This window comes from Colias eurytheme, chromosome 3, assembly GCF_061535395.1.
Source record: "Colias eurytheme isolate Ceu_HAF_F1 chromosome 3, ilColEury1 Martin Lab GWU primary, whole genome shotgun sequence".
Lineage (NCBI taxonomy): Eukaryota > Metazoa > Arthropoda > Insecta > Lepidoptera > Pieridae > Colias > Colias eurytheme.
In genome coordinates this window covers 2,928,548-2,956,373 of record NC_142982.1, presented here as the reverse complement: position 1 = coordinate 2,956,373, position 27,826 = coordinate 2,928,548, and the positions used below count along the sequence as shown (strand labels likewise).

The 27,826-nt window shown below is 33.2% G+C and overlaps 2 protein-coding genes across 2 annotated transcripts; one reads left to right on the top strand and one right to left on the bottom strand.

Annotated features, from left to right (window-relative positions):
• Positions 1-67: 67 nt before the first annotated feature.
• On the bottom strand, positions 68-17,307 carry LOC149909419 (transmembrane protease serine 9-like). The gene is made up of 10 exons (XM_090120171.1): positions 17,256-17,307; positions 11,162-11,558; positions 10,722-10,968; positions 10,304-10,459; positions 9,167-9,311; positions 3,755-3,814; positions 2,354-2,765; positions 1,914-2,160; positions 1,241-1,396; positions 68-223 (listed from the first exon to the last, which is right to left on the bottom strand). The coding sequence occupies exons 1-10, from the start codon at positions 17,305-17,307 to the stop codon at positions 68-70; spliced, it is 2,028 nt and encodes a 675-aa protein (XP_089976297.1).
• A 2,839-nt stretch (positions 17,308-20,146) lies between these two features.
• Positions 20,147-22,881, top strand: LOC149909418 (chymotrypsin-2-like). Its single transcript, XM_090120170.1, has 5 exons — positions 20,147-20,198; positions 20,634-20,787; positions 21,121-21,367; positions 21,664-21,819; positions 22,738-22,881. The coding sequence occupies exons 1-5, from the start codon at positions 20,147-20,149 to the stop codon at positions 22,879-22,881; spliced, it is 753 nt and encodes a 250-aa protein (XP_089976296.1).
• Positions 22,882-27,826: the final 4,945 nt, after the last annotated feature.

Here is a 27,826-nt window from a genome sequence, read left to right as displayed (position 1 = left end):
AATTAAATGCCTATACTTTATTCATTGATTGATACATAATGGCGACTTTATCTTTAGTCTGGTAAATTCATTCATTATTTTTACCAGTTTTATCTTTTATCCAATCGATGAAGGCATACACCTTGGCGAATACATCTGGATAGTCTTTGCCACAGGGTTTAACGTTATAAGATACAATGCCTATGATCTCACCATCAGCAATAAGAGGACCGCCAGAGTCACCCTGAAAACATAAAGTTATACAGTAAAAAGAGCGGTGTGCGAGCACACGTGTCAGAAGTGAAACTTCTTTGGCAAGATTCAAATATGCCAAAATTGTCGCCTTACTCCATGACGTGACGATATTGGCATGACGTGACATTAAAATTTTACACTCAACGCGCCTAAAAAGTTTCACTTCAAAAGAAAGCTCGAAGACGTGAAAAATTATTTTAAATGATAAGTTTGAAGAAATAATTTTAATTGTGCGCCTTCACAATTTTTTTTATTAATAGTTTCGGGGCAGGTTTCATCGTTTGCCATGTTTCAGATAGTCTGTATATAACTTTGATTCATTTTCATCCATTAAGCGCGTAGGCACGGTGAAGATACTATGTTATTTTATGTTAAGATTCAAAACACTGACACAAAATTTCGGGTCATTTGTAACAGGATGGCGGTTCTACAGGGGTCTTAGTACGCAATGACAAAAAGAAAAATGATGGTCAGAACGCTGTCAATACCGGATACCTTAAGAAACTGTAATGTTTTATATTAGAGAATCTTAACATAAAATATTATAGTATCTTCACCGTGTGTGACGCGTTTTATTATTTGTATTGAGCAGTGGTGGTTTAAATATTAATAATTATAAATTATATGTAATTTAATCTATATATCGATATAATGTAGCAAGCCATAATGGATATGTTTTATACTCAAATATGCTGTACTATGATTTTATACTGATATAAATTTTGAACGATCACTGTTGTTAACAAGAAGCTTATATCTAATACACTGGAGATTTCAGTATGAACATTAACTTGTAACCAGAAAATATGACCTCGAATGACGCCTGTATGTTTTTTATCCCTTTCACACCCACTTGCCAAGTTAGGTGTGAAAGGGATAAAAAACATACAAGTGTATTAGATATTAAAGGTTCTTGGTTGTTAATTAACCCCTATATCTGTACCAACTGTACAGACCACGTCACAATTTTATACCAAATCTGAAAAAGGCAAAAGAAACTATTTACCGAACATGTAGCTGTTTGTGGTTTCGATTGTGCGCATATTTGGCTCTCTGATAATGGGTTTTCATTCTGCCATTTCTGGTAGGCTTCCTTACATTTATCCAAAGATACTGTATACATAGTTAGCATTTGTAAATCGTCCGCTAGTTCTTCATAGTTCTGAAAGATAAAATATTTATTTTATAGAATTTTCAGGTATTAAAATTTCACGACGCCCGATTTGACGACGTTTTTAAATAACTGGTTAGGAGCTTTATTTTCAAAACAGATCCTTTACAAAGTCTTAAATCAACCGTGAGTTGGTGGCAAGAAGCTTATATATCTAATACACTGGAGATTTCAGTATGAACATTAACTTGCCAAGTTAGGTGTGAAAGGGATAAAAGCTTCTTGGTTGGTGGTAATTCTTGTATCAAAATTACCTACGTGTTTGAAAAATATATAAAACTAGTGGTCCGCCCCGGCTTCGCCCGTGGTACATATTTCGCAATAAAAGGTAGCCTATGTCCTATCTCGGATATCAAAATATCTCCATACCAAATTTCATGCAAATTGGTTCAGTAGTTTAGGCGTGATTGAGTAACAGACAGACAGACAGAGTTACTTTCGCATTTATAATATTATATAAGTATGGATTTATTGCAATTTAGTATCGAATATATTATGAGCGACTCACGTTAATGTATCCCCATCCAATTGCTGTGGTTTCTGTTCCAACAGGAGTTTCCTTTGATGGCAAGGGTATGGTAGCGATTTTCGGGCCGAACTCGAATTCATATATCATCTTAAGAAGTGCGATATCGTTAACCAACGATGATCTATTAAATTTCTCATGATTTACTATTTGGTCCACTTCATATCTGGAGCCGTCTGATGAAATTTTGTTGGTTCCAGCCACTACTGTTATTTCTTTAGCCTGTAAACTACAGAAATAATATGTATAAGAAATGAGTTAACAATAATTTTTTCTCTTTTTAAAATTTCCAATCGCTCAAGTATAAAGAGGTTCTAGGATAGGATATTATCTACCGTATTATTTATTAAGATGAAAGCATACAATAGTAAAAAAATGATTTCATTTCCACTACATAATATTTTGTGATTCATGATATTTACTCTTTCGTGCAATGGGCAGCTGTCAACACCCATTTTGGATAGATGATGGAACCGCCGCAGAAGTGGAATTCCATCGAAGTGCTTCTCCTTAGCGATACTTGGTGTGGGTACGCTCCGTCTGGTGCATCTTTACCTCCAAATATTTTAGTGTCGACTTCATTGTTGCTAATTAATGAAGTACCATTAATTAGCAACAATTCACCGTCTCCTTCTCCGTTGCCTTCAGAAGAAGGTGCTATTTCATCGTCTTCTTCAGCATTAGCTTCAATTGAACGTATTTTTCTTATTTTACCGTTGTCTTCAAATGAAGCCATTTCTTCATCCTCGTGTTCACCAGGTGATACTGTATCGGAGTCTTCATTATTGTCTTCGCTTAAAGGTGCTACTTTATCGTCGCCTTGTAGAGTAGCCCCTGCAATCAATTTTATTTATTTAAAGTGCGAACCTTGATATACCTTTTTAGTATATCTGGAATGATGTACACTAATATTGACTGAAGAATTTGTGTTATAGTTAATTGTTTGAACGCCCTAATGTCAAGAAAAAAGTAGACCTAATTGTACATTTATTTGGGGTGGAAAGTCCATTTGTGGAGGAACATTTTAGGTTATATACTAAGGTTATATATTTCATTTGTAGAGGAATATTTTATACATATTAGGTTATATGACATCACGCTTCAACCAATAGAAACAGACGTGAAAATTTTAGTAAAATATTTATTTTGAGAGGAAAAGAAATTGCAGAATACAGAATTCTTCTGGTGAAGCAATTTTCAAAATCGGCTTTAGTTTAGAAATAGTAACAACTGTAATATAATTAATTATCTTAGTTTTAAGTGATTTAAAATAGTATTGGATTTTGGGGGAATAGTTTGTATTGTATTGTTTATTTGTACCTACTGTTTTCTTTAATATGGTCGACTTAAATATGTTTCGGAACAAGTAGCAAAACGGTTGCCATAAAAATAAGATCGGGTTATAAAAACAGCATAATAAAAAGTTTACAGATTTTTTTAATTTCAGTGAATAGATGCAATTGAATTCGTAGCAGCTATGTGTTCCTATTTTGAAATTTACGATTGAAAGCAATTTAAATTTTAATATATAAAGTAATTTAGGACATACGAGTATGGTGAGTATCTTCACTGTTCAATCTATACTAATTTCATAAAGCTGAAGAGTTTATTTGTTTGAACGCGCTAATCTCAGGAACTACTGGTACGATTCAATTCGAAAAATTCTTTCAATGTTAGATAGCTCATTTATTGAGGAAGGCTATAGGCTATATATCATCACGCTCAGACCAACAGGAGAGGAGCCACGCGGGTGAAACCGCGGAGCGCTGCTAGTTAAACATAAAAAACAATATGTTTTCTAAAATATATAAAAAATGACTTACCATTTGCTATCCAAGTTGTTGATAGCAAGAATACAACAAACAATTTCAACATCGTGATGTCTGCTCGATTAAAAGTAGCAATCGAATTTTCTGCTAATTTATATGATTATTGAAAGTAAGGAAGGATCCACACGACGTTTTGATAAATTATTTTTATAATTGACGTGTCTAAAAACTGGTCTCTTTATTCTTATGTATATTTTAGCACAGCGAATTAAAAAAATGTTTTACCATTCCAAAACTACATTTTGTACAGAGGATATATTTAATTTTCCATATTTTTATATAAACTAAATTAATTGTGCTTTGTACTTAAGTACATGTTATAGTGAAAAAGCTTAATTTTTCTATTTTAGGGTTGCGGACCTAAAGGGTTAAAACGGGACAATAAAAAATTAGGCACAAAACCTATATATACCTAATATTATGTATCCATAATATTATGTTCATGTTATAAACGTTTCTTAATTTATCTCATCATTATTTCTTAGTTGTTAACTTGTTTTGAAGTTCACTGCAATCAGTGTTGAACATGTTAGAGCAGACAAAAGAGCCGTTTTTCCATACAAACGTAGTTCCCCGTTTCCTCCCTTGATTGTGCCACTAGAGCAATATATTTTTTACTATGAATCTATAGTAACTTTAGCCATGTTCCTACGTTTTCCTTTTTGTTATATCTAAATAATTATTAAAATAGATATGAATCTTTCAAAACGTAAGAAATAGGACAGATTTTCCGTTATGTTCCGTCTTCCATAAAACTAATTTTTGAACATTATATAAAATAAGCAAAACCTAAGAAAATAGCTTATACTTTTCTCTACTAAATTATGAAAGAATTAATTAAATCGGTCCAGTTTTGGAGGAGGAAACAGGGGACAAATCAAAACATTTTATCCTTGTTACCTCTGTTAGCTACCACAATCGAGAGTTTCGTACAGGAAATTATTGTGCGTCTCATCAAAATAAAGCTACTCACGAAAAATTAGCTTGATAGTAATCACTTGCAAAAATGGGCGATGGATCCTGAACTATTTGATTATGAGGAAATTTTGCATGATGTATGAGCCTTAAGGGCGAATGTACAATTTAAATTGTAAGATGATTTACATATTTTAATTCTAATCTTGATAGTAAATGAAATGGAAAATTATTAGTTGTTTTAGGCTTTTTTTACTTTTTAATTAACTCAAACTCCTGAGACATTTAATTATTCAGAGAATTCTTCTAGAAGGACATTTACAATTTACAATTGAGGTTTAACATTTACAATTTAAAGTCTAACCTTCGATATGTGTACTCATTTATTTTCTTATTTAGAGGTTTGTCATATCTTTTGTTTTTTAACACAAAAAATAATCGCTGCAATGGTGTTAATCGACTTTTTTCTCTATTGATTTGGTCCTAGATATTGTAATAATTGAACTGTTTGGCAATTTCTATAGTATTGAACATCTGTTTTCTCCAAACAGGTATTTTATTATCAAGATTTGATAATATACATCTCTTACCAAACCCAATCGTCTTAATTTCCAAGCAAGCGTATAAATATTAATGTAAGCACATAATATTTTAACACTTATGTACATATTATATTATGTTGACCTCACAAGCATTTTGAAAAATATTAATATGCAAGTAGGTACTACGGTATTAATTTCATATTCTACTCGCTCTGCCCCGCGGTTTTACTCGCAGTGCTCCGCTCCTGTTGTTCTTAGCGTGATGATAAGCCTTTCTCGATAAATGGGCTATCTAACACCGAAAGAATTTTTCTAATCAGACACGTAGTTCCTGAGATTAGCAAGTTCTTCAGCTTTTCAATATTAGTATGGACAGATAGATAGAGAAATTACAATGAGGGGCCGGCTCAGATTGAATATTATTAAGAACAATGTCGATAGTAGTATGACAATGATGATATCTGCGCCGGCCCTAAAAGTCCCTTAAAATTGTACTTATTCCCCTTTTGGTAGGTACTCTAAAAGAATAAAAATTCGATCCAATATCTCTATTACCTAACTGTTCTTACACTCTTTATCTAAATAATGTATATTATAGGATATAAACTTACCTCTACTTAGAAAGAAACAAAGCTATTCATTGAACTCGAGCAAACCTAACCTCAATTTTAGTGACGTTACATGCTCAATATCTCTGCTATCCCATAGAACAGGATCTTTAATTGTTATATTTATAGAATCTGTATATTTTTATTAACCCCACATAAATCATCAGTGTAACGATCAGGCCCAAAGTCCTATGGGAGTTCGCCATTTTCCTTTAATTCGATTTTTGTTTAGCTTCAATCACCATGAAGTCATATTTGCTCGCTTTTACTGACAGGAGTGTAAGAAGTTTAAGATAATAAAAGAAAGCGTGTTAAATATAATAATTTCTTACATCGTACTGGATTTTTAATGATTTTTGTGTCCGAAGATGGTTGTCTAGATATTGAGGTAGGCTACTTTTTATCGTGGTGAAACATCTAATTTCCGTGGGGATAAAGATAGCGTTCTTGGGTTTTATGAGAGTTATAATAATACAAATAATAAAACCTTATTTATTCCATATCTCTCAAATTTACATTAATTCAAATGATTATTAGTATTGTTAGTATGTTGTTATTCTAGTTAGTTAATGTTAGTATGATTTATTTATTTTATGAGGTATGGATCTCGTCGTAAAGGCCTCCTCCATTTTCTTCTACAGGTTTCTATCTATTCCTTTATTTATTCAATTCTTTCCCGCAATCTCTATAACATCAACAGCCCACCTTTTGAGTGAACGTCCAACTTTTCTTTTTCCCAATACTGGTCCCTTCCATTTGGTCGTTAGCCATGTCCACCTTTTTTGCGAGTTAAAAGTATCTAATTCTTAATCTTTTTCTCGTGTCAATGAAAATTCATTACAATACTAAAATTTTACTTTATAAATACCTATGCGATTTTTCCTTTCAGTTACAGAACTCAATATATATCAATAATTAAGAAGACAATAAACTTTTAATTTAAATTTACACGCACAAAATAAATAATTGTATGTTGTTGCTGTTAACCACAGACATGTATGTGCTGTTAACAGTAAATAATGCGTTTTTTAATTTTCTTGAAATGCTATAGAGGCTCGTGCACAATTATGCAGTAAGATTTTTTTTTCATAATAATATGTATTTTCTATAGTGGTGTGCCTCAGGGCACATTCATGGGTCCATTTTTACTTTTATCATACATTAATGGTTAGCGTCTGATATTATATCTGTATGTGTTATAGCTAATGATAAAAATAGGATAATCCATTATGCGATTGGAATACAAAATTTTACCTTTAAATTTAACAGGAAGAGAAATTTGATTAAAATCCATAGTGATATAAAATTGAAGAATTTAAAATATTTTATACTGGTATTTAACGGTTTTACAAAGGTGAACAATGAACATAGCTTTACATATTCAAAATGGTACTTATATATTAAAAACAATTTCACTGAAAACAAATAAACGTATTTTCCTGAAGCAATCAAGATGTTTAAAATTATTATTTTTTCTTTCTTTATTGTACCTTGGGTGGAGGCGGGTAAGTAAAATTAATATTAAAAGGTTTCAAATATCATTAATTAATACTGAATTTGTTCAAAATAAATACAAAGGATAGTAATAATTCTATCTATTACAATTTTAAATATAAATATGAGTATCTGCTTATGCTATTACTAGATGTGCCGCGCTGTTTCACCCGCGTGGCTCAGCTCTGTTGGTCTTAGGCCCAGATTCACAGTCGTGACTTTACTTTACTGCAAAAGAGTCTTCACAAAGTAAACTTTGTATGACCAAAGTTTACTTTCAACATATTTAATTTCAGAGACAATTGCTTGACTTTCCTTAGAAAAGTACGGCCTCAAAGTAAAGTAGGTACAGGGAAAGACGTGTGACTGTTACATTATACGCATACCTAATTTATGTTTTTGAGAACATATAATTGAATTAAGTTATAATTCCATATATAATAATAACATATTATATTATACTAGCGGTCCGCCCCGGCTTCGCCCGTGGTGAAAAATAGATGTTGGCCGATTCTCAGACTTACCCGATATGCACAGAAAATTTCATGAGAATCGGTCCACCCGTTTCGGAGGAGTATGCAGACTAACATTGTGACACGAGAATTTTATATATAAGATATATATGTATATATATTTTATATCAAAAATTAATTGATTAGAAAAAATAAAACACAATGTAGGTATTACGTGGATTTGCAATAATAATTGTCAGTCAGGTAGCAGTTTCAAATCCGTTATAACAAGCCAGGGTCGGGAAGATTGGTGTAGGAATATCAAAAACCGGTAGCCACAGCAAAATTCGTCAGAAAAATATTATAATGTTATAAGACAAACGAAGCAATGCAACGATCAACAAATCAACAAAAAAATGTCACTCAAATCGACATGACGTTTCGAGCTATAACCCAACCATATTAAAATGCGTTTCTGTTCTAGGAAATTAGTTTAAAATGAAGGCCTACATGATTTAAACGCATAGTCATGTAAAGTTTACTTTGAGACCAAAGTCATGATTATCGATTCCTTAACCTTTACTAAGTATAGTTTTCGGAAAGTAAAGATGAGCTTGACACGACTAAGAAATATATTTTTCTGTGAAAGTAGATCTTTCCATCAAAGTAAAGTTAAAGTGCGATCTGTGAATCTCGGCCTTAGCCTGATGGTATATAAGCCTATAGCCTTCGTCGATAAATGAGCTATCTTTCACCGAAATAATTTTTCAAATCGGACCAGTAGTTCCCGAGATTAGCGCGTTCAAACAAAAACAAACAAACAAACTCTTCAGCTTTATAATATTAAGTATAGATTATTAAAGCTCGCGATGAGCTTTCTTCTTTTTCTTTCATATAAATAAATTGTGTCAGATGAGTTAAGACATCATAGGTTACCAGAAAAAGTTATATTATAATGTAAAAGTTTATTATTGTCTTTTAGTGCACTTAAATCAAAGCTTTTCGCTTATAGCTATAAAGATAGTGAAAGAGCTCTCTGACCGAGGGTCGGCTGTAAATAAGAGTTACACAATAGAAAAGCATGCTTACGACAGCTTTACAATAGCTCGTAACTAAAAAAAGTATGTTTCAGAAGTGAAACTTCTTTGGCAAGATTCAATGATAGCAAAATCGTTGCCTTACTCCATTACGTGACGGTATTGCCAAAAAGCGACTTTGAAATTTTACTCTCAACGAGCCTAAGGAAGCTTCACTTCAAAAAAGAAAACATAATTTCAGGATAAACCTCGATATCAAGAAATAAAAAAATCGAATTAAATGCCTATATTTTATTCATTGATTAATACATAATGGCTACTATATCTTTATTCTGGTAAATTCATTCCTTATTATTACCAGTTTTATCTTTTATCCAATCGACGAAAGAATACACCTTGGTGAATACATCTGGATAGTTTAGACCACAAGGTTTAACGTTAAAAGACACAATGCCTATGATCTCACCATTTGCATCAGCAATAAGAGGACCGCCAGAGTCACCCTGAAAACATAAAGTTATACAGTAAAAAAGAGCGGTGTGCGAGCACACGTGTCAGAAGTGAAACTTCTTTGGCAAGATTCAAAGATACCAAAATTATCGCTTTACTCCATGACGTGACGGTATTGCCATGACCTTAAAATTTTACCTTCAACGCGCCTAATAAAGTTTCACTTCAATAAAATAAAGCTCGAAGTCGTGAAAATTATTTGAATGATAAGTTTGAAGAAATAATTTAAATTGTGCACCCTCATAATTTTTTTTTAATTAATTGGTTCGGGGCAGGTTTCATCGTTTGCTATGTTTCAGATAGTCTGTATATAACTTTGTTTCATTTTCATTCATCACTACATAGTATAAAACAAAGTCGCTTTCTCTGTCCCTATGTCCCTTTGTATGCTTAAATCTTTAAAACTACGCAACGGATTTTGTTGCGTTTTTTTTAATAGATAGAGTGATTCAAGAGGAAGGTTTTAGTATATAATTTATTAGGTTTTAGACAAAGCGGGCGAAGCCGCGGGCGGTAAGCTAGTTATTTATATTGAGCAGTGGTGGTTTAAATTAATAGTTGGCTTGGTTGGTAGTGGCCCTGCCTTCCAAGCCAGAGGGTCGTGGGTTCGATTCCCACCCGGGGCAAATATTTGTGTGATGAACATAGATGTTTGCTCTGTGTCTGGGCGTTAATTATCTATGTATTTATTTTAATAATAATATACATATGTATGTTTATCAGCCATCTGGTTTCCATAACACAAGTGAAAGCTTAGTATGGGATCAGATCGTGCCGTGTGTGAAAATTGTCCTGAATATTTATTTATTTATTTAATTATAATTTAATTTATATATCGATATAATATTGTTGCAAGCCATAATGGATATGTACTATAGTCTAAAATATGCTGTATGAAATATGCTGTTGTGAATTGGTAGTATATCTGTACAGACCACGTCACAATTTTATACTAAATCTGAAAAAGGCAAAAGAAACTATTCACCGAACATGTAGCTGCTTGTGGTCTCGATATTGCGCATATTTGGCTCTCTGATAACGGATATTGATTCTGGAATTTCCGGTAGTCTATCTTACATCCACCCAAAGATACTGTATACATAGTTAGCATTTGTAAATCGTCCGGTATTTTATTACGGTTCTGAAAGATTAAATATTTATTTTATAGTAGACATTGTCAGGTATAAAAATTTCTATAAAAATGAAAATTTTCATTGCATAAAGCTCAATTTGACGAAGTATTTAAATAACTGGTTATGAGGTACTCTTTCGATTGAGATCCTTTACGTCAGTCTTAAAAAAACTGTGAATTGTTGGTAATCCTTGTATCAAAATAACGAGTTTGAAAAATATATATAATTTATTGCAATTTAGTATCGAATATATTATTATGAGCGACTCACGTTAATGTCTCCCCATCCAATTGCTGTGGTTCTTGCTCGATCAGGGGTTTCCTTTGATGGCAAGGGTATGGGAGCGATTTTCGAGCCGAACTCGAATTCAATTTTTGTCCTAATAAGTGCGATATCGTTACGCAACGACGATCTATTAAATTTCTCATGATTTACTATTTTGTCCACTTCATATCTGGAGCCGCCTGATGAAAGTTTGTTGGTTCCAGCCACTACTGTTATTTGTTTAGCCTGTAAACTACAGAAATAATATGTATTAGAAATGAGTTAACAAAAATTTTTTCTTATTTTAAAATTTCCAATCTTTCAAGTCTGAAGAGGTTCTAGGATAGGATATTATCTACCGTATTATTTATTAAGATGAAACCATACAATAGTAAAAAAAAATTTTCATTTCCACTACATAATATTTTGTGATTCATGATATTTACTCTTTCATGCAATGGGCAGCTGTCAACACCCATTTTGAATAGATGATGGAACCGCCGCAGAAGTGGAATTCCGTCCAAGTGCTTCTCTTTAGCGATACTTGGTGTGGGTACGCTCCGTCTGGTGCTTTTTTACCTCCAACTATTTTAGTGTCGACTTCATTGTTGCTAATTAATGGTACTTCTTCACCGTCTCCTTCTCCGTTGCCTTCATAAGGAGGTGCTATGTCATCGTCTTCTTCAGCATTAGCTTCAATTGAACGTATTTTACTAATTTCACCGTTGTCTTCAAATGAAGCCATTCCTTCATCCTCGTGTTCACTTGGTGCTACAGTATCGGAGTCTTCATTATTGTCTTCGCTAAAAGGTGCCACTTTATCGTCGCCTTGTAGAGTAGCCCCTGCAATCAATTTTATTAATTTATAATCCGAACCTTAATATAACTTTTTGTATATCTGGAATGATGTACACTGATACTGACTTAAGAATTAGTGTTATAGTTGTTTGAACGCCCTCATCTCAAGAAAAAAGTAGATCTAATTGAAAATATATTTTGGGATGGATAGTCCATTTGTGGAGGAACGTTTTAATTTATATTTAACATCACGCTTCAACCAATAGAAACCGAAGTGAAAATTTTAGTAAAATATTTATTTTGAGAGGAAAAGAAATTGCAGAATACAGAATTCTACTGGTGAAGCAATTTTTAAAATCGGCTTGGGTCTAGAAATAGTAACAACTGTAATATAATTAATTATCTTAGTTTTAAGTGATTTAAAATAGTATTGGATTTTGGGGGAATAGTTTGTATTGTATTGTTTATTTGTACTGTTTTCTTTAATATGGTCGACTTAAATATGTTTCGGAACAAGTCACAAAACGGTTGCCATAAAAATAAGATCGGGTTATAAAATCAGCATAATAAAAAGCTATCAGATTTTTTTAAATTTCAGTGTATAGATGTAATAGAATTCTTAGCAGCTTATGTTTCTGTTACTTCGTGGTAAATGGGACGATTGAAAGCAATTGAAATTTTAACATATAAAGTAATTTAGGACATACACTTATACGAGTATGGTGAGTATCTCCACTGTTTTATTAAACACTAGCTGTTGCCCGCGACTTCGTCCGCGATTAGGTCGTTTTTCGTCATTCGTCGTTTAAAAAAAATACGTGACACTTTATTTTTGAATGTTCTGAATTATTGTCTCTTATAAAATTTAACTACTTACATTAAAATTGAACACTCTGATAAGAAAATCTTAAAATCTGAAGAAAACATGAATGAATGTGATTTAAATTCTACATTACTTAGTATCAAAATATAATAATCTAAATTAAATGTAGATTAACAGTTTGAGCACACCATTATAGAATATGTACTTAAGTATTAAATTACGTTAGTTGACATAGTAACTTTACTAAAAACACGATGACTTTCTTTCGCGCTCGGTACCACAAACTAAGCATGTTTGTGGTAAGTGGCCCGCGTGACGCGTCACTTGACCCCCTGCGAGTTCCCCTCCGTTGCTATGCGAAAATACATTCGTTGCTCTATTTTAGGAAAAATTTGTAATACTGTGGCCTGGGCGTTATAACACGTCCAGGGAGTTCCTGAGTGCCGATATCACCATCTTGAGGAAAAGCTTCTAATGTCGATTTAAAACTGCATACATACGAATTAACCTGTTCTAAAATTGTGAAATGAGTTCAGTTTTAAATTTGAGAAATATTGATTTCTTGTATTCCACTATTCGTTGTAGTCGAATACAAAATATACCTATTTAAACAAACTTAGGTTGGCCTACAGGCAAAAGGGATCCTATCAAATGGTAAAATTGACCTTGTATCTTAAAAGTAAGCATGAACGGACCTTCTGATAATTATTGAGCACCAAAGGATCATTTGAAACGCGCGAAATCAGTTTACATTGCACAGTATGTTCCTCTAAAAGTAGTGATTTCAAAGGTTCCGGTGTATCTTCAAATGAAAGCCGACTCCTTACTACACTTTAAAGCATTACAAAAAGAACATACTACGCCTTTACAGAAGATGATCTGTAATCAATTGTGAGGTTATAAGCAAACCCACTTTTATATTTGTCAGACCACACCACCGAATTCGTAGATTGTTTACCTCAAGTCATTAAGACTATGACGAAATCTGTCTGCAGTAAGACGGGCCTCTCGCTATTCGTCCGTTTCCAGAGACCGAATAGTTTCAATTCTTAATCTTTCATTAAACAAACTTATTAATCGTTCTTGTCTCATATAATTGTAATATTCGCGTCCCTACTCTAGTCATTGCTTATACTCATGTTCATCTTCAAGAGATCGAATAATATTATGATGCACCCTATTATTTGTCAAACGGTCTTCATATTGAGTAAAGTTTCAGATTCTCGAGATAAAATATGACTGTCGTGATCAGTAGTGAGACGTAATTCCCTCTCAGTGAGGGTTTCGGTCTCACGGGATAGTACAATATGCCGTTTGCGATCAGCTGTGAGACGTCATACCCTCTCAGTGAAGGTTTCGGTCTCACGGGATAGTAGGGGAGACCGAGTTTGGTTGTCTCACGGGTCGGTTGTCACAGCGGTCTTAACACAAAACTGAACTATCGAATAAGTCTGTTGAACAGCGTGGCAAGAGCGATACAGTGACAACGCTGTCCCCACTTCGCGTCAGACCGCCCCGATCTGCCGTGAGGGCCTCACACGTGTTTATTGTTTTCGCACAGATTTTTTATGATATGAGGACCGAATATGCTCCTCATAACATCACTTTTTGTGAACGAAACGACAGCGCGGTTTAATTTAATGCCAACACCATTAGAAAAAAGGATTATTATTAATTGTGAAAAAATATCATGATTTAAGCGCGTCACACGCGGTGAAGATACTATAATATTTTATCTTAAAATACTGTTATATTTTATTACCCACAAAATTTCGCGTCATTTGTAAAAGGATGGCGGTTCTACAGGGGTCTTAGTACGCAATGACAAAAAGAAAAATGATGGTCCGAACGCTGATACCGGATGCGTTAAGATACTGTGATATAAAATATAACAGTATCTTAAGATAAAATATTATAGTATCTTCACCGTGTGTGACGCGCTTTACACTATTAACACTCTTTTAACATAAAATATAAGTCTGTGAGTGTGTAAAAATAAATCCAGCTAATTACACATCAAACTTATGTTTATAATTAGGTATACGACATGAAAATATATTAATTACCAAGCAATAATAATACAGATAAGCAGTGGTGGCTCAGTGGTGAGACCTCGGACTTCGAATCGATAAGTCCGGGGTTCGAGACCAGGCGAGCGCGCAGGAAATAAATTGATTTTTCAATTTATCTGCGCATGTTGTAACATCACCACTGCTCGAACGGTGAAGGAAAACATCGTGAGGAAACCGACATGTCGAAGAATTAAAACAGTTCGATGACATGTGTCATCCGCCAACACGCACTTGGCCAGCGTGGTGGATTATGGCCTGTACCCTCATAGGAGGCCCGTGTCCCAGCAGTGGGAACGTATATGGGCTGATGATGATGAATAATACAGATAAATACTGAACATAAGTAGGTATAATAGATATTAAGCAGTATTAGTTAAAATATACTTTGACTACTTTGACTGTTAGTCAAAGTTTATTTTTACTAACAACATGTAAATGAAGAAGAAATAATAATTACCAACGAACTAACCTTTTCTATAATACTTAACACGGCACATTTTACAAATTATCTTGCTCAACCCTGCTCAAAAATTTGAGGGTTTTGTTGGAACTTTAATATGTCAAAACTATGATATATCTAAACTACGATACAACTTGCTTGCGGAAATGCTCATTACAATTGTGAATCTAAAGAATAACTAACAACATACTATTCAATTTTATTGAGCTGATGAATATCTTTTGCCTGGAAGAAATCACCGTCGCCTAATAAATATACTGTGTTTTCTTATAAAACCGTTACATAATTTATTTTATCTACTTAAATAATGAAAATGATATTATATTTATAAAATATAAAACATATTATGTAAAATGATTAAAAATAAATAAATGAAGCAACTACGATTCAAAGAAAACATCTTTTTCAGTGTTAATAATGCTCTTAGCAATCCTGGATGATGAACTGTATCATGTACTCTGATCCCAGTACGGTCGGTACCTCGATAGCCATAACGATAAATATTATAATCAGATAACCGCAAAGTCAAAATAAAAACATTACTTGTACAGTTGTTTGTGCAAAATTTACGTTTCATTTGGAATAACATTTTTTTCGGTACTAAAACGTAGTCGTTTGATATGTGGTTGGCTGCCTCTCCTCTCCTTCCTGAAAAATATCCTCCAAAATTTCCCGAGATACTTCCAATGATTGAACCATTGGACGTTGGACATTAACTTCAGTCAAAAATTGACGAAGCGGATGATTACTAATTTCCACTTTATCCTCGCTGCTACTATCTTTACCATCAAATCATCAATTTTCAAGTGGTGTTGTAAAAATATCAGCAGAAATCGTCTTCCAAAGGCGATATAATTTTATGAGCATTGAATCAGTAAATAACAAAATCAAAAGTTAACTGTAAATCTATAAAAAAAGCTACTTACAAATAAAATTTTATCAAAAACTACTGTTCCCAATGCACCTCAAACTAATAAAAGAATTCATCATTTTATTATTTCATTCTAAAAGTGTAATATATAATACCTACCAACAAAAAACATGAATTGCTATCATTATAAAAAATAAATACCTATAAGTAACAACTTACTTTTTGTGGGAACGCATGATGGTGAAAATTCACAAAACACGAAGATTGCATTTGATATTTTTGGTTTTATGGCATTCAATTGCTTTATAAATATCACTACATAGTATAAAAAAAGTCGCTTTCTCTGTCCCTATGTCCCTTTGTATGCTTAAATCTTTAAAACTTCGCAACGGATTTTGATGCGGTTTTTTTTAATAGATAGACTGATTCAAGAGGAAGGTTTTAGTATATAATTTATTAGGTTTTAGACAAAGCGGACGAACCCGCAGGCGGTAAGCTAGTAAATTTATAAAATACGAAGATTTTTAAAATTGTAACTAATGGACGCAATCAATATTAGATTAACTGTAGATAATGGTGTCTAGTTTTACTTAAAATAATAAACATCTACCCTCACTTTAAAAAATGTAGTATATTTATTATTTACACGAAATATACCTTATAGGGAAGGGAAGATATGGGCTAAAGAGTTAAATAAATAACATAATTATATTTAAATTATTAATTTCCAACTGTGTATTCGGTAGTGTTAACATCTAAATTGATTTGATTTTTACGAAATCTCATAGATGGCGCTGTTACAAAATTAACATTATACAACTTACATTCTTTAAACTATGTTTCTCTTCCCAAGTTACTTAAATGGCATAATTTTTATAGTGTCCATCTAGATATTGTCGAACAACATATTATATATGCGTCATTTGATTATTAATTTCCAATAGTTAACGTGTGTTTGATTTTTCTAACACTTCATAGATGGCGCTGTTTCAAATTTGTCTTTATACTGCTAAGATTCATTTAACTGTTTCTCTGCCCAAATTACGTAAATGACATAGTTTTTATTTTGTAAAGCTAGATAATAGCATGGCTTACTCGAAACCAACATTTAAACATGAGTCTTTAGATTGTACGCTGTCGTAGTACACGGAATATGTAAGAAAAATAAAGGCTCACAGCTCCTCCCCCGAAGGTGATATCATGATAATATGTTTAAACTATCCTCACCCGACCTCTTAGGAATATTCATGCAAAATTTGAAGTAAATCTATGCAGTACTTTTCGAGATTAGCTCGGTCAAACATACAGACAAACAGACAAACAGACAAACAGACAAACAGACAAAAATTCTAAAAACTATATTTTTGGCTTCTATATCGATTATAGATCATGGATTATGTATTCTTTTAAAAAAATATTCAATGTACAGTTTTGACTTTCCTACGATTTTATTATATGTATAGATAAAACAATATATTTAATAAAATCAAGATAATATATAAAAAATAAGACTTACCATTTGCTATCCAAGCTGTTGATAGCAAGAATACAACAAACAATTTCAACATCGTGATGTCTGCTCGATTAATCGTAGCAATCGAATTTTCTGCTAATTTATATGATTATTGAAAGTAAGGAAGGATCCACACGACGTTTTGATAAATTATTTTTATAATTAACGTCTTATGTATATTTTAGCAGCAGCGAATTAAAAAAATGTTTTACCATTCCAAAGCTAAATTTTGTAAAGAGGATATCTTTTATTTTCCATATTATTTATATAAACTAAATTAATTGAATTAAGCTTTGTACTTAAGTACATGTTATAGTGAAAAAGCTTAATTTTTATATTTAAGGGTTGCGGACCTAAAGGGTTAAATGGGACCATCAAAAATAAGGCACAAAACCTATATAATATTATGTATCCATAATATTATGTTCATATTTTAAACGTTTCTTAATTTACCTCATCATTATTTCTTAGTTGTTAACTTGTTTTGAAGTTTGCTGCAATCAGTGTTGAACATGTTAAGAGCAGACAAAAGAGCCGTTTTTCCATACAAACGTAGTTCCCTGTTTCCTCCCTTGATTGTGCCACTAGAGCAATATATTTTTTACTATTAATCTATAGTAACTTTAGCCATTTTCTATCTAAATAATTGTTGTTATATCTAAATAATTATTAAAATAGATATGAATCTTTCAAAACGTAAGAAATAGGACAGATTTTCCGTTATGTTCCGTCTTCCATAAAACTAATTTTTGAACATTATAAAAAATAAGCAAAACCTAAGAATATAGCCTATACTTTTGTCTACTAAATTATGAAAAAAGTAATTAAATCGGTCCAGTTTTGGAGGAGGAAACAGGGGACTACGGAACGTCTAATTTGCGTAATTTTCCTAGGTATTTTCGGCCCGAGCTGCAATTGTCCCTGAGGCCTGAGGCTTGATGCATATCGCAACAAATATTTGAGAACCATCAAATCAAAACATTTTATCCTTGTTACCTCTGTTAACTACCACAATCGAGAGTTTCGTACAGGAAATTATTGGGCGTCTCATCAAAATAAAGCTACTCACGAAAAATTAGCTTGATAGTAATCACTTGCAAAAATGGGCGATTGATCCTGAACTATTTGATTTTGAGAAAATTTTGCATGATGTATGAGCCTGAGTTGTAATAGGCTTTTTTTACTTTTTAATTAACTCAAACCCCTGAGACATTTAATTATTAAGAGACTTCTTCTAGAAGGATATTTACAATTTATAATTGAGGTTTAACATTAATTGCAATTTAAAATCTAACCTTCGATATACTAATTTATTTTCTTATTTAGAGGTTTGTCATATCTTTTGTGTTTTTAACACTATCCTTAAAACAAAAAATAATCGCTGCAAAACTAATCGTCTTAATTTCCAAGAAAGTGTATAAATATTAATGTACCTAAGTACATAATATTTTAACACATTTACATTACAATATACGTAGGTATATTATATTATGTTGACTTCGCTTTCGCAAGCATTTTGAAAAATATTAATATGCAAGTAGGTACTATTAATTTCATACTTTACTAGCTCTGTCCCGCGGTTTTACGGGCAGTGCTCCGCTCCTGTTGTTCTTAGCGTGATGATATAAGTAATATAGCGTAATAATTTTTCCAATCAGACACGATCCTGAGATTAGCAAGTTCAAACAAACAAACAAACTCTTCAGCTTTATAATATTAGTATAGATACATAGATAAATTACAATGAGGGGCCGGCTCAGATAGAATTAAGAACAATGTCGATAATAGTATGACAATGATGATATCTGCGCCGGCCCTTAAAGTCCCTTTAAATTGTAAATTTAATTCCATTTTTGTTTAGCTTCAATCACCATGAAGTCATATTTGCTCGTTTTTACTGACAGGAGTGTAAGAAGTTTAAGATAATAAAAGAAAGCGTGTTACATATAATAATTTCTTACACCATACTGGATTTTTAATGATTTTTGTGTCCGAAGATGGTGGTCTAGAGATTGAGGTAGGCTACTTTTTATCGCTGTGAAACATTTAATTTCCGTGGGGATTTCCTTTCCCCTTTAGTTACGATTAAAGCGTTCTTGAGTTTTTTAAGAATCAAAAGTAGGTATCTAATACTTAATCTTTTTCTCGTGTCAATGAAAATTCATTACAATACTAATATTTTACTTTATAACTACCTATGCAATTCTTCTTCCCAGTTACAGAACTCAATATAGAATCTATACTAATATTGAAAAATTCTTTCGGTGTTAGATAGCCCATCTATCGAGGAAGGTTATAGTATAAAATATCATCACGCTACGACCAACAGGGGTGGAGCCACGGGGGTGAAACCGCGCGGAGCAGCTAGTTTAGAAGAAAATTAAGAAGACAATAAACTTTTAATTTCAATTTACACGCAAAAAATAAATGATTGTATGTTGTGGCTGTTAACAGTAAATAATGCGTTTTTTAATTTTCTTGAAATGCATTAGAGGCTCGTGCACAATTATGCAGTAAGATTTTTTTTCATAATAATATGTATTTTCTATAGTGGTGTGCCTCAGGGCACATTCATGGGTCCATTTTTACTTTTATCCTACATTAATGGTGAGCATCTAATATTGCATATCTGTAGATATGTATTATAAATAATTATTAAAATAGATGATCTATTATATGATTGGAACACAAAACTTGACCTTTAAAATATTTAATAGAAAGATAAATTTGATTAAAATCCATACTGTAATGTAAATTGTAGAATTTGAATTAATATTCTATACGGGTATTTAACGGTTTTACAAAGGTGAACATTGCTTTACTTATTCAAAATGGTATATATTAAAAGCAATTTCGCTGAAAACAAATAAACATATTTTCCTGAAGCAAACAAGATGTTTAAAATTATTATTTTTTGTTTCTTTATTGTACCTTGGGTGGAGGCGGGTAAGTAAAATTTATATTAAATGGTTTAAAATATCATTAATTAATACTGAGATTGTTCAAACTTATTGATAAGATAGTGTATGAGAGAATTCCTTTATAAAAGTAAGGAAAGTTAAATATTTTTTTCGTTTGAAGTTTTCACAATGTTATACGGTTTAGAATTGTGTGTAACATATCCAGCACAACCTATTTGTTTTATTTTCTTTGTATCGATTACTTAAGATCATCTGCTTTTAAGCAAGCTATATAATAAGTACTAGCGGTCCGCCCCGTGGTACCTACCTACATGTTTAAACTATCCTATCTCTCAAGTTGGATCGAACTACACAATATGGTGTGCGAATTTTATTTTAATCGGTTAAGTGGTTTAGGAGTCCATTGAGGACAAACATTGTGACACGAGATTTATATATATTAAGATTTTCATCCAAACAGGGCTTAGTACAAGAATAGTTGGAGGGCAGGACGCTCCGGAGGGTGCTTTTAGATATCAAGTATCATTTAGAAGAATCGGGTTGGACAATCATTTCTGTGGTGGAGCCGTCATTGCACCTTTGTGGATACTTACAGCTGCTCATTGCACAAGCAGGTATGTTATTAGGAAGCAAGGAGTTAGGTATTCTGACAAAGTAGAAGCTATCTAATCTAAAATTAATGTTATTTCCCATCAAAATTTAGAAAGAAAGAAACATTTATTTATCAAGGGCAGTACAACACACACATATAGACATAACAAAAGAACCGTAAAAGTTAGATAAGACAAAATCACAACAAGAAAGAGTAACAATAACAGAGAAAACACTAAAATTAATAACATGATTTCAATTTCAATATATATTATATGAGTATACTCGTTCAATGGAAAACATTAAATATAGCGTTGATACTTTCATTTTTAATTTTTACGCATTTAATTTTTTAGTTTTCCAGCCGATTCCGTTACAATTGTTGTTGGCACGAACTCTCTCCGGTCAGGTGGCACCAGATATCAACCTCAAGAATTTATAAACCACGAAGACTATAATAGCAGATCCTTAAAGAACGATATTTCTTTAGTTAAATTGTTGTCTGAGATCAGTTTCAACGACAATGTTGCTCCCATACCATTACCTGATTCTGATATCTCTGCTGGAACGGCGTGTGTCATATCAGGATGGGGATACACGGATGTAAGTTTTCATAGTCACCGTAACATTAAAATTCTCAAAGGGCTTCTGCCTGTTGAATCTGTGTGCCCACGTAAGCCTTCTAAAATACCGGGTACCTTCCATCTGGTGGTACCTGAGTATTATGGAAATGAGAAACATGAAACATATAATTACGGAGTGAGATACAAAATAATAAGGGCATGTTTTCGCAAACCAAAATCAAGCAACTCTTTGGCTTGAACAAAATCCCTAGATATTATGGGAAAGTTCCATGCAAAAATTACCCTTTAATTAATTGCTGAATTTGATTTTCTCAGGATGACATGATTAGTCCCGATCAATTACAAATGCTGAATGTGAACACAATATCGATAGAACAATGCAGAAGTGATTTAGAGAGATATCGGGCTATACAACCGCTGACGGAACAACAAGTTTGTACAGCTGCTGGGCCTGGTAGAGGCGAATGTCAAGTAAGTAATCCATAAACAATGAAAGCCTGCCTTTACTTCTACCAACAAATAATCGCAAGATTTAGTTGTTGAAGGATTTCCATCTCAAACGAGATGGCTATATTAAAAGAAAGTAGGTAACTTTTTGTCGGATCGGTCATACGCAACCGCTATGTAAACTCACTCGTTGTCTTTTTTTATGATATAGTGCTCGTCATGTAACCAAAAAGTTAATTTAAACAGTTTTTATACGTCAAAGATAAAAAAATACTAATTACTTTTTTAAACAATTACTTTTATTAAAATATTTTTTGCCTTGAATATTAATTTTATTGTGATACCATTTAAATAACAGAGACACGAGTCTCGTCGATCTTCGGCAAGCCTATGCGAATTTTTTTATCATATTATCTTCGTATTAAGTAAAAAATGTTGTGTGGTTTTATGAAACCACGGTAAAAGTGAAACTGTTCGAACAGTTCCGAACACTGCTTTGTGTAGCGCATGTCGCGTGACGGTCGGCTGCCGAGTAGGTATACCTACTCGGCAGCCGCGATACACGCGACATGCGCTACACAGACCAAAAAAGTTTGAGACGATGTAATAAAAGTTTCACTTTTATACACAAAAATATAAAAACGAGCGTTATTGAACATAAATTTTGAAATTGATATTTTGGTTTTATGGTATTCAAATGCTTTATTAATATAAATTTATAAAGAATAGAAAAAAATCGATCAGGAGGCGGGACTCGAACCCGCATCCTCTCGCGCCATTCCGGGGCGGATGCCTGACCAACTCAGCCACACGAGTGGCAAGGATGCAGGTTCGAGTCCAGCCTCGTGATCGAATTTTTTCTATTCTTTATAAATTTATAACTTAAATTTTATAAAAGATTTTGGATTGTTGGAAATTTATGAGATTTATAATCATTTACAGGGTGATTCTGGTGGTCCTTTGGCATGTACTGGAAGACTGGTGGGCGTCATATCTTTTGGTGTTACGCCATGTGGTATCGGCTATCCAGATGTCTCCACGAATGTGTACATGTATTTAGGCTGGATCAGTTCTAAGATGAACTGAATTGCTCCCATACCATGACGTCTTTAAGCAGTTTTATTTCCAGTGTAGAAAAATAGCCGACTATATAGGTCGTCTAACGCCATCACTTAATCGCAAACGGCAAAATGCACAAACTCCAGAACAGCTGAACCAATTTCACCAAGTCTTTCATTACAATATTCCTTGAAGGATGGGTCTAATAGGGAGGAAAACATAAACATGTACGGGCGAAGCCGGGGCGGTCCGCTAGTTGGAAACAATTCTACTATGACATCATGGTAACCCTGAAAATCAGTGTCACATGGATTCAAGTGATGAGTGACGTAGCAGTAGACTATAATGTCGACCAATAATGTGCGAGGGTGTGTAGCGAGGAATGTGTTTATAAATAACCAATAGTATCGCTCCAAACTTCAAACCAAATGAAGCGATATGATTGGTTATTTACAAACACATTCCTCGCACATTATTGGTGGAAATGCACCATATTTATGGAAATACCTTATTCTTCTTTACTTCATTTGTTTGATTTCTGATTTTATTAATTTTACTTATTTCTTATTAGATTCATTGAATGTGTTGTGTTGTTAGGCGTGTTTATAAGCTATTGCATAGCTTCTATCGCGGGCCTTGAGCGCGGGGACCGAATCCAGAAAATGCGTAACGAAAAAACCTCACGCTCCCCACTCCGACGGGCTCGGAGGTGTGGCTTGAAGGCATGCTATGCAATAGCTTTAACGCGGCAGTCCCCGAGTGCCACACGTCTTTTTTATTGTGTTTATTTGTAACTAATAATTTGAATGTGTTTATTAAATGATTTAGAGCACAATCAATTGTTTTTTTTATTAACACCAACAAATTGTTAATGTAAAGAAAATAATTTAAGTCAGTTACTAGGTCAGTTGATCTAGTTCTCACTACGTCATTACATTTAATTCCACATTTTATGCATTTTATAGGAACGAAAAAGACAGAACAGAAATGAAATACAAATAAAATATAATAAAAAAAAACAGAACTCTAATATAGAATGATTAATTATTTGGAATTTTTATTTTAATGTAAAACAGTTTAATTACCTTGTAAGTAAAATTATTTAAATTAAGTTAAATAAATGATATTTTAAATATAAAATTGTATTGTAATAAAGTGTTGGATAACAATTTTCATTTAATTTTCATTTTTATTGTGACCGCCTCCTCGGTACAATGATTGACGCGTTAGCTTAGAACTGAGGGATCCTGGGTTCGATTCCCCGTGGAGACTAAGAAAAAAAAATGTCTCGGTCTGACAGGACACAGAAGGCTGATCACCTACTTGTCCCTAATGAAAATCGATCAGTGAAACAGGTGTATGAATAATGCATCTGCCCCTTACCCCACTTGGGGACATGGGACTTCACTACTACTATACAGGGTGTAATCCAGGCGATTATTCCGTAACTATTGCAGATATCAAAAAAAATCAGTAAAATGACAATAATAACTTTTTAAAAATAAAACGGGAAATATCAAAAAAAAAAAAATACATCGAACACGCCCATACATTTAGTATGAGATATGACTAATGACTATCCCCAACATGCAATATGAAAGGCTTTGGTTCTTTTTTTGTTTTGTGCTTAAATTACTTCGCAAATTTTAATGAAATTTAGAAACTGTAAATAGAGCTCAATGTGGAATGCAATGGTATTCAAAAACGAGGAGGTCACTCTAAGCATTTGCTTTGAATACAAAATGTATGGGAAATTAAATGTATGGGTGTGTTTGATGTACATTTTTTGGATATTCTCCGTATTATTTTTAAAACGTTAGTATTGTCATTTTACTCATTAGGTACAGGGCTTTCGATATCAGTTAAAAGTTTTTTGATATCTGCAATAGTTTCGGAATAATTGCCTGTGCACACTTAACGATTACACCCTGTATACTAATAAAGAAATTTTAAGAGTTTTATATTATGTTCAAATCTATACTAATATTATAAAGCTGAAGAGTTTGTTTGTTTGTTTGTTTGAACGCACTAATCTCGGGAACTATTGGTCCGATTTGAAAAATTCTTTCGGTGTTAGATAGCCCATTTATCGAGGAAGGTTATAGGCTATATTTCATCACGCTACGGGCAACAGGAGTGGAGCCACGGGGGTGAAACCGCGCGGAGCAGCTAGTGCTTTATAAGAACGAGCTTGGTTCGAATCCCGCCTCGTGATCGATGTTTTTGTATTCTCAAAGACAACTATATTAAATAACAGGTATAGATTAGGATTTTTATTTTATATTCTAAATATGCTTAAACACAACTAAAAAAAAAGAAAAAAAGATACGTGTGGCACTCGAGGACTGCCGCGGTAAAGCTATTGCATAGCATCGTTGTGCCGGTTGGAGTGGGGGTGTTAGGTTTTTTCGTTACGGAATTTTTACATTCGGTCGCCGCAGTCAAGGGCCGCGATAGAAGCTATGCAATAGCTCAACTTAAAAATAACACAAAAAAGATAAAGCTTAAAATTAATTTTATTTCATTATTATCTCTCTATGGCAAATAAGTAGGTCGTTCTTGCTTTTGCTTTTATATTGTACACTAGCGGTCCGCCCCGGCTTCACCCATGGTACCTACGTGTTTACGTTTTTGACATACGAACCATCCTCGTTCTTCAAGGAATAGATTCCGCAGCGCACGCGATGACAGAATTTTTATTAAGCAATTTTTTACACCTTATAGTTACATTATTGCATTTTTGGTAAGGATCTCTATTTTTTTTTAAATGCAATATAGCCTATGTTGCTCAGTGAAGATGCAGCTTTCTAATGGTGAAAGAATTTTTGAAATCGGTCCAGTAGTTTATGCGTGAAAACCATACATACATACTTACATATGTAATTACAAACCTTTCCTCTTTATAATATTAGTATAGATAATAATTACTCAAATACATTTTTTAGAACAAACCTCGAAAAGGTATTTTATTTCACACTTGTGAAAACATAAAAAGACAAAAACAAAATTTCCGTCCAGATAAACAAACATTATTCGTGAATGGTACAATTAACTAAAATAAATTCCATTGAGTTTATTCAAGAATATATTAAACAAATGTACTTAACAATGTAATGTAAGGCGAAAAACAAGTGCTTGCAAATCTACGACGCGCGTCATAATCGTGATATTAAGATGCACGTAACTTGACTAGTGGCCGTTCCCAATATCGTATCTATCTTCGGTTTGAGCCTACTAAGGCGCGGGACATATTATACAAGCGGTGCGGCGCGCCGCGGGCGCGCTGCCGGCGTGCATCGGGTGCGCTATTGGCATTTTGTATGAAATAATTTTGGAAAGGCGGCGCAACCTTGGCACAACCGTGGCGTGCCGCCTCGACGCCTGTCCAAAATTCTTTCATACAAAATGTATAAGAAGGACGTGGTGCAAAACAGATTCAAGAGGTGCGCTTATGGCACGCCCGCGCCCGCGCCGCTTGTGTTTGACCCGCGCCTAAAGATAGAAAATGCTATCTATCTTTTGTTTTGGCGTCTCAATAAGCTAACTAGCGATAAGCTAACCTATATCTGATAATGAAAATAATGTACTTTTACCACGGAAACGCGTCAAGGCAATAACATAATATTAAATGATTATTATTGAAAAAAAAAAAGTCAAACTGCGTAACAATACAATTCTGTTGTAAGTTCTAATAGTATAAACTATAAAATATAAAAGTGTTTTGATTTTTGAAATAAATTTTTGATAAAATTACCGCTGCAAAAGCTTATAATTTTTTTATAGTTTAGCTAAAAATAGAGCCTGTTAAATTTTCAGTTTTTACTATATTAATTATTGTTGAACGAAAGTTTGCTTTGATACTCTCTCTCTCGTACTTAATTCAGCAATAGAAAATGTTACCACTACTTTTTCTTTTTATTATAATATTATGATAGGGAAGCGCTTGACCATGATCTCGCCTGATGCATCGCATTCACTCTTAACTTGAATACCCCATATACTTGGATGCCTGGTAGAGATTATCTAGCAGTGATAAGCTGGCCTGTACGCTCTTAATTTATAATTGTTTAGTTTTAAATTGCGTGCAATGTGTTGGCAACAACAAGGGGTTTTTAAGCGTTCATTCCATAATAATTATATTTAAATAAGCAATTAATAACAAAAAAAAAAAAATAGTAACTATTTTATGATTATTTACCAATTACGCAATAGTTGTTTTAAGGGTGAGGACACACATTTTATTAATATTTTTATTTGAACGATTTTTCCTCACACTACTTAGAAAAACATTAAATCTATACTTCACTACATATTATTAAACAAAGTCGCTTTCTCTGTCCCTATGTCCCTTTCTATGCTTAAATCTTTAAAACTACGCAAAGGATTTTGATGCGGTTTTTGAAGTGAAAACTTCTTTAGCGGCGTTGGGTATAAATCTTAAACTCGCGTCAGGACACGTGGCCTGATCGAAAAAGCGTAAGACGGATGGATATCAAACATGCTCAACGTTAATAATCAAGTTTTCACTTCTGCCGGCACTCCCGGAGTGCAACCCGTCTTTTTTTTTAATAGATAAAGTGATTCAAGAGGAAGGTTTTAGTATATTATTAATTACGTTTTAGACAAAGCGGGCGAAGCCGCGGGCGGTAAGCTAGTAATATTATAAAACTGAAGAGTTTGTTTGTTTGAACGCGCTAATCACAGGAACTATTGGTCCAATTTGAAAAATTCTTTCGGTGTTATTTATCGAGGAAGGCTATATAACTATGCTATATTATATTATTATCACGCTAAGACCAACAGGAGCGGAGCCACGCGGGTGAAACTGCGAAGCGCAGCTAGTGTGATATATAATTATTATACATAGTGAGTATATAATTACCTATTTTTACTAATTGTAAGCAAGGTACTAAATATAATAATTTTAGTACGATTTATATAATATATATGAGAAGATAAGAAGAAGATAGAT